The sequence below is a fragment of the Micropterus dolomieu genome, linkage group LG11 (assembly GCF_021292245.1).
Source record: "Micropterus dolomieu isolate WLL.071019.BEF.003 ecotype Adirondacks linkage group LG11, ASM2129224v1, whole genome shotgun sequence".
In the NCBI taxonomy this organism is placed as follows: domain Eukaryota; kingdom Metazoa; phylum Chordata; class Actinopteri; order Centrarchiformes; family Centrarchidae; genus Micropterus; species Micropterus dolomieu.
In genome coordinates this window covers 641,989-650,798 of record NC_060160.1, presented here as the reverse complement: position 1 = coordinate 650,798, position 8,810 = coordinate 641,989, and the positions used below count along the sequence as shown (strand labels likewise).

The following is an 8,810-nucleotide window of genomic DNA, read 5'->3' as shown; positions in this document are numbered from 1 at the left end:
GATTAACAAACCAGTTTATCCAAAATAAACATCAGAAACATGTCTAATCATTAAATCAATATTTTATTCAGTCGTCCTGATGAAGCACATTAGAATAATGAAAGTAGCAGCAGATCTTAAAATGAATCCAGTTTGTGATGAAAACAGTAACGACATTAATCAGGCTACTTTACTTCAAACTTCAGATGTTTCTGACCTGGATTGATTTCAGTGTTTAGTGATGCAGTAAGATTATCAGACCTGAAAGGATTCACAGACTGCACTGTTGTTGTTGTTGTTGTTGTCTGTAATGGCAGTTCCAGCTGTTTTCTCGCTCACACGTGGCCGTTAAATAAACAGAAAACGTAAAACAGACAAACGTTAGATGACACGGAGTAACGTTACGTTACCATGACGGCAGCGGGGGCAGAAATTACTTTTACCATGAAGAAGTACTTAGAAAACACATTTTACATTGTCTGTCTAAAATACTCCCAGACGCTCTGGTAGCTGCTCACACCGGATGCAGCGACGCTTCGACGCACGAAATGCGAGTCGACGTATTTACGTAATTGATCACGCCGACTAATCGCCCCCAGCCCTAAAACCAGGGAGCCTCTGGTCCTTTCCTGTATTTGGGAAGAACAGCGATGGAATATTCAAATACTCCAGGATTTCGCCGCTCGTGTTGGCAATCCTGATGTGGAGGCTAAAAGGAAACGGGATGTGCGTTGCTATCTTGACAAGAGCTGCGGGATGATTTCGTTTCAAGCGAGTTATAAAAAGCGATGCAAATCACCCCAGCGCCAGAGTTCAATGACTTGGATCTGCTTTATTTGAGCTGATACGATCCATAAGAATCTTAATGGTTTCCCCAAAGAAATGAGTTCTTTAACGTTAGCATGCTAACATGCTCAGAGCTCCTAGCATGGCTGGAGACTCTTGCCGCTTAACCATTGCTGGTACCAGCTCGACCCATACACCACGAACGGGAACGTGGTCAGAGCGTCGTTACAGTTACTATCTTGCAATCTCTGGATAGAGCATTTTACAAAATGTCGGATTCGTCTGGCGCGCGCAGCGAACAGTGACCTTCTCTCTGACCAGTCGTTTTCACGTCACCTTTTGGCTCCGCCTCAGCTCGCATGGAACCTCGACGGAGGTGAAACAAAAAAAAACAGGTGGAAAACCAAAAGCGTTGAGCTGAGACGAACACACGGCCATATTACAGAGACTTCCTGGCCTAAATCTTAACTGTTTGGTAACCGTGGTAATAAAGGTCAGGACCTGATTTAGAAAAAAGGTCTTCAGTTTGGATAGGAAGAGATTTTTCCCAATATATTTCCTAATCCCAAATTGGGAATAATCCTATTTTAGACACTTTCTATCTTGATTTAAGGCTTAAGATAAGAACTTTCTGTAATACGGCCCCTGGGCCCCTGGAGCTCAAACTGTCCTGTTTCTGTTTTCTGCTGGTGGAGCTACAGGAGATGTTCATTATATCTATGTTAAGAAATGTAGCTGCGGACCAACGTGACGACAGACAGATGGATTAACTGACACACAAATGATTGAATTATCAGGTTCAACAACGTTCAAACTGTCACAGCGGAGGTTTTTATAATAAAGTCAGCTGTTCCTACGATCTGACTGACAGTGAGGAGAGGTGTGAACTCAGAAATCCTGCCGGACGAACTCCCGCCGAGCTGGGAAGTTAAGTCCGTTAAATGAAAAGTGGAGGAAGTAAAGCAGCGGCAGCACGTCGCCGAGGACGGTCGCGGGATTAAACTGAACAAATGGCTTCAGTAATATTTAAGCTCCATTTGGACGGATTAGTTTCTCCACAGCAGGAAGGGTAATTGTGATAATTTAAAATATGAGGAGAGTCCAAACTCAGCTGTCAGTCAGAAACCAGCCACGTTCTGCTGCAGGATTCAAACCAGCAAGACGACCTGACCTCTGACCCTGGAGCAGTTTATCTTTTATAAAATATAACTTTCAACCTTTTGCATTTTTTATTTCAATTCAGTTCAGCTTTATTGGCGTGAATGTAAAACAATAATATTGCCAAAACTAAAACTAAATTATACAAATTACATAAATTAACGCACAATTAATTTCATACATTTCATTAGATAAAGTAAATAAAACAGGAAAAGTGTTAAGAATTAATAAAATACTAATAATAAAAAAAAGACAAAATATAAAAATAAAGTAAAAATAAAAAAATCAAACAGTAAGTGTGTGTGTGTATATTAATAGAAAAAAAATTATTTAAAAAAACTAAAACATCAGTATCAAATGTGAAATTTAAAAAAACTAAATTACTAAAATAACATACAATGAAAATAATAATGATTTGAAAACTTTAAAGTGCCATTATTTAATATATTTATGGTTATTTTATTATTTTATGCTACCACTGTAGTGAGGTCATTCCTGATTGGTCCCGTGCACTGAGCTCGGTCTGAATCGTTACATTTCACAAAGCAGCACTTGTTTCTGCTAAATGTCAGACTTGTTTAAAGCAGATTGTTCTCCGCTGAGCTGCCGGTCAGTAACGTGTTCCCGACTGATTAAGATTTGCTGCACTTCCTCATCGTGATCACGTCGAGTTAAAAGCTTCATGTAAACAAAAGTGATAATTAGTTAGAAATGTCACACGTTCATTAGAAATGTAGTTCAGTATTTACCCCACACTGGCCCACTTCACGTCAACTGGGCTCTATGAAGTTACCACCTGCGACCGACCTAGGAAGCACTCTGGAACCCCAAAGCGACCAGCCGGTCACGCTGCCGCCATCACCACAAACACCGCAGTCATAAAAACACTGTGGTCAAATTAAAACTCACTTGATCTCCAAAACCAGTAAAATTCTACGATTCTGGACTCTATAGAAAACATGATGCTCTGACTCTGGTGTCATGATTGATGACCAGCTGTCCTTTTCAGACCGTGTTGCTGCCGTCTCTCGGCCGCGCCCCTTTCTGAGTCGGGCCCTACCTCACCCAGCTCCTGGTCCAGGCCATGGTTACCTCTCGCCTTCACCATCGCAACGCCCTCCTTCCAGCATGTGCGGTGAAACCCCTACAAATGGTTCAGAACGCAGCAGCGCCGTCTGGTTTCTGATCCGCCCAAAAGGACTCAAGTCCCTCCGTCACTAAGCGACCTCCACCGGCTCCCCGTGGCACTAATGCTGCATACAGAGTGACTCCTGGGTTCCCTACTGTGATCTATGATTTGGCGGTCTGGTGCTCCTCCCCCAGGAGAGCCTGAAACATTTCCTGCATTCTGGAGACATTTTCCAGACCAATCTATGGTTGAATTATCTTTTATATATATATATAAAGAGAAACACAAAAATCAGGTGTAAATTGACTAAACAAAATATAAAGTAATATAATGTAGTAATCAGTTACTTTCCTGCACATTCGTATCTTAGATATTTAAATTGCATTGCATGTTTCTTATTGTGCAAATAAACCTTTCTCATTTAACGTTTCATGTTGCAAGCAATTTATCAGAACCCTTTTAACAAATGCTTTCAAAAAGCAGTGGGGACATGTCCCCAGTGTTCCAGTGTCCCCAGTGTCCCAGTGTCCCCAGTGTCCCAGTGTCCCCAGTGTCCCCAGTGTCCCAGTGTCCCCAGTGTCCCCAGTGTCCCCAGTGTCCCAGTGTCCCCAGTGTCCCTGTGTCCCCAGTGTCCCAGTGTCCCCAGTGTCCCCAGTGTCCCAGTGTCCCCAGTGTCCCAGTGTCCCCAGTGTCCCCAGTGTCCCAGTGTAAATGACCCCTATGGTCTGCACCATCTACCCAAACTCCAAAATACAAGCTTACGTTCCTTTTGGTCATTGCGCTCCTCCAACGAACGCAGCCTCTAGCTTCGAGAACACCTCTGACCCCCAGTGTCTGCCTAATGGGTAAGAAGAAGACCAAAACAATAAATCACGTGTTCAACATCCACTCCTTTAATAGAAACAATAGAACATTACACAGAACAGCTAACAGCTGTGAAAGGATGTCCGAAATTACAACCTTTGCATAATTAATTAATAACTAATCCATTTTCTTACAGACTCACAGCTGGTCTCCGTCTACGCCGGCAGGGGTTTGAGTTTGCACTTTAAAGACGGCCTCTGACTCATCCTACAGTAACGGGCGAGTCGGACAAACATTCAGTTCTCTGTGCTGCAAACTGCAACGTCATCTTTGGTGACATAGTATAAAATAAAATAAATAGCTACAGTTGACAAATTACTTTGAATTTAATCAAAAGTCAGTTTTAGGAGAGTCCTTTTCCACATGCCCCCCCCCCCCATGGTGTGAAATCATTTTAATATGTGCAAATTACAGATAAAATAAAGTAAAAGCAGGAGGATTATAGATCTGTGTCGTAGAAGTAAACCTCCCTGATGAGATCAGCTTTCCTGTAATTTATTTCTCAGACTTTTAAACAGTGAAGCAGCTTCATTAGCAGAAAGTCTGAGTCCCAGCCAGTTAGCTAGAAACGTGAGCTTCTAACGTCAGACTGTCTGATAGTGAAGCTGCTGGTCGGCTGACGGGTCTGTCCAGAGTCTGAATAACATCTAACTTACAAACCGTCAACCATGAAGGTCCACAGCGACCGGGGGGGGCGTCTTACCCCAAAACACACTAATCTAGCATTTTACTACTTTAACCAAACACTATAAAAATCTTTCTCTCTGAACAAACTTATCTTAAGGCTCCCCTTAATGTAAATATACATATATATTTACATTGAACACAATAAAAAAACAAACGCGACGGGTGACGATGGACGGACAATAAAAAAAAATGATACCTTATTTTAACTGACAAAAAACTTAGAAGAATGGCTTTGATCAAATAATTTAAAATCCAAAAAAAACAAATTGTGACATTTTGTGTTTTCTGTTAGTTACCGTGGGGGCGGCGTCTTTCCCCGTGTTACCCTACAGTCCTGTTTTAAAAATTCGGGTACTGAAGTATTTGTTCTCGTGACATCCCGACTCATCAGACGCCATCTCCGGATTCTTGCTCTTATGATTTAACCGTATGTTGGGATGTTTTTTTCGCCTTTCCTGATCTTTCGTTCTCCTCTTTGATTTTTCAGGCCTTCGTAAAGGTCGGTTCTGGATCACGCCCGACCCGTACCACAACGACGACAACATCCAGATCGGCCGGGAGGTGAAGATCAGCTGCCAGGTGGAGGCCACGCCGCCCGAGGAGCTGCAGTTCAGCTGGCTGAAGAACGGCCGGCCGCTGAGGAGCTCCGAGCGGATGGTGATCACCCACACCGACGCCGACGTCTCGCCGGGAACCACCAACCTCGACATCATCGACCTCAAGTTCACCGACTTCGGCACTTACACCTGCGTGGCGTCGCTGAGGAACGGAGGGACCCCCGAGATCAGCATCGACGTCAACATCTCATCCACCACAGGTGAGTCCGGCTGGGGGCGGGGCTTAAACACACCTCGCCTGAAGAAGACAGACCTGGGCGTTTATTAAGCTGCTGAGATATTTCACTTGAGTACAGGCCGACTGAGTCTACGCCGCGGGGACATCTTATCCTGACGCGCACCTCTCCAACTACACATCGCTGCGATGGACACAACAAGACCTGTGATTGGTCGGCTTGGTGGCGTCACTTTTCCGGCTCGTCCTCCTCCTTCTGCCTCGACCAGTTTAAGGGTCGCACCTCCTCCGACGCCTTCTCTTGTTTCTGCTGTTCAACATCGATCAGCTCCAACTCCAACACGGTCGCTTTCAGTCGCCATCGTTTTTAGCAGCCCACACCAACGAAGAAGAAACTCCACACAGTGGAACATGGGCCGCCTACTGTGCTAGTAGGACGGCGTACTGTTTCCCATAATGCAAAGCGCTAGAACTATAACAACAACCGGTTGTTGTGTAGAGGACAACAACAGAAGTAGTTTTACAATTTTCAAACGCTGTTTCATCACTAACACTTTAGAAAGGAACTCTTGTTGCTTTGTTATTTAGACAGTCACAGTTTTGGTTACAGTACTTGCTTTTATTTTATATAATTTGTATTTATGCACCAATATACCGAAGCAAACATCTGCTACAGATCGGCTGCAGCCTCGTTCTCCTTAGATAAGATTAAAAAAAGAAAGTGGTACTTACATTAAATTTATATTATATTTAACTTTATTATTATTATTAATATTATATAATTAAAAATATTGTTTCAATTTTGAAAACCAGAAGCTGGCCTAGTACAGGGCAAAATAAATCAATTAAACAGTTTCATACTGCATACAGTGTGCAGTATACAGAACATACTGCATACTGCGGTTGTCTGTAGTATTTAGTAGGCGGTTCCGAATACAGCCATAAAAACGCCACCACCAGCTGGCGTTTTGGCAACACGGACACCGTAGTCTACTTATAAATTGGCCTTAAAACTACTGCAGTGTAAAAGTACTCTGTTACAAGTTAAAGTCCTGCATTCACAATATTAAAAGTAAAAAAAAAAAGTAGTAGCGTCAAATAATTATTATATATAATTAAAGTATTGAAAGTATAAAAATATGCAGAACGATATGTTATATTTTTGGATTATGATTATTGATGCATTAACTTTGCGGCTGGTCGAAGTAAAAAGTACAATATTTTCCCTTTGAGATGTGTGTTATGGCAGAAAATTGTGTCCTCTTACATTCAATCTTTTACTGTTATTATTATTATATATTGTGTTTTTATCCTTAACCTTTCCTCTCTTCTTATGTTAGTCTGTTTACTGGGGTTTAGGCCGTTCCTCTCCTGGAATGTTCATTCAAGGCTCAGAGAGGATCTCTGTTCCCCAAATCAGAGATGTTCACACCGTGTGAATGATGATGCAGCCGTTTGCTCGGGGCCAGACGTTAGTGACCGTCTTAGGAGACAGAACCTCTGGTCCAGCTCATTCTGTTGCAGTACTTCTCTGTTTATTCTCTTTTGTTAAACAAATTCTTCAGACAACGGTTCGTTGGAACTCAATTATTTGCTCAGCGCCTCACCAGGAATGTAATTTCCACGACAACGTAGTGGTGTAGAAGTATCACAAAAAGGAAATATAGCAAAGTACCTCGAATTTGTACCTGAGCACAGTCCAAACGCCCGTAAGATCTGAGGCGTCTGTTTGCAGCTCGGGGAGACTCATTCAGCAACAGGAAGAACCGACACTTTAGTAAAAAACGCTGGATATCTGATTCTCAGAGTTTCCTCCGGGCATCAAAAAACTTTCCTCTGTGATGCGGACGCCTCCTTCCTTCCTCTGGTACTGCAGCAGCGCCTGAACTCTCTCAAAACTCTGCAGAGAGAAAAGAAGCAGAACTTCTCCTTCAGACGGACGTCATGTCGATGAGCGTCTGCTGCCGGCGGTGGACTTCCTGTTTGTTTGTGACCTTGGCAGACGGGAGGAAACATTCAGAGAGCCTGAGAGGAGGAGAGAGGCAGGGAGGCAGGGAGGTTTTAAATCGAAGCGTCGCTGCAGTCGCAGTCTGAACGCCCGCTGACGGATGTTTCGTGTTAAAGCAGAAGGTCGCGCTCGGGTCGCTGCTGCATTCCCATAAGGAAAATAAATGCTAAAACAGTCCAGCAGCCTCTCGCTGCCTCTCTGCCAGCTCGCTCTCTCTCTGTCTTTAAATGAAGGACAAACTCCACATCAAACGTGGAAGGTTTCCTGCTTCTGCTTTATTTCTCTCCGCAGCGTCACGTCATCCTCCCTGCAGCGACCTCTCACCCTTTCATCATTTTTCTTTTGTTCAAAGCAAAGTCAGACTTTTGAAATCTAAATGAAGGCGTCATTAAAGGGAAGAACTTCTCAGAGGAAGATGCAACAAGTGAAAGCTGGAATAAATAAACCTGTCTCTCTCCCCGCAGTTCCTCCGGAGCTCACCGTCCCCAGGGGGCGCTCTCACCTCATCGCTCAGGAGGGCGACACTGTGGACCTGCAGTGTCTGGTCTCAGGGAAACCCAAACCCATCATCCTGTGGTCCCGGGTGGAGGAGAGCGGGGGGGCGGCGGCGGTGGCGGCGGCGGCTCTGATGCCGGACGGCTCGGCTGAGACGGAGAGCTACGACGGCGTCCTGAGGATCAGCAACGTGACGAGAGAGATGAGCGGGACGTACCGCTGCCAGACGAGCCAATACAACGGCTTCAACGTGAAACCCAGGGAGGCGCTGATCCAGCTGGTGGTGCAGTGTGGGTAACGCACACACACACACACACACACACACACACACACACAGTGGCTAATACTTAATGGTCGGGATGCACCGTACGTTCGGCCTCCGAAATGAATTTCTCTGCTGTTCTGCTGAACTGTCTCCATCTGTGGCTGACTTCTTAGAAAAGAACCACTCTGAGTGTTTCTGTCACTCGTCTGTGAGGAGATGAAGCTACATTTGGAGTGCACACGTATTCCAGACTTTACGGTAAGTGTAGCGGCCCAGAGCGAGCTGACGGGCAGGTCAGAGACTTTATCCTGTCAGTTTGTCTCTTTAGTGTGAAGAGAGGCTGTGAAGTCTTCATGTTACAACATTATTTATCAAACTGGGACGGACTGGATGAATTTAGCGCGAGAAGGAAACACATGTGACAACATGTCCGGTTTTCAAAATAAGGCGTCTGTACAGGATGGAAATAAGATTAACTGGATTATATTCACAGAAAGAAATTACACGCGTCCATTAAAAGGAAATGGACTCGTGATTTACTTTACCGGACCCTCTCGGGCCCCGGACCCCCCCACCGTAGTTTCTGCACATCCTGTGGGAAACACTGAGGAAAAAACTCATTCTGACTATTTAATTTATGCGATGGA

General features: G+C 44.3%; 1 protein-coding gene across 1 annotated transcript in view; it reads left to right on the top strand.

Moving 5' to 3' along the window:
- Nucleotides 1-8,810, top strand: part of LOC123979353 (MAM domain-containing glycosylphosphatidylinositol anchor protein 2-like) — a 57,012-nt gene that overhangs the window by 15,317 nt on the left and 32,885 nt on the right. The window contains exons 4-5 of the mRNA XM_046063257.1: nt 5,091-5,420; nt 7,868-8,188. Coding sequence (XP_045919213.1) covers nt 5,091-5,420; nt 7,868-8,188 — 651 coding nt within the window. The remainder of the gene's footprint in view (nt 1-5,090; nt 5,421-7,867; nt 8,189-8,810) is intronic.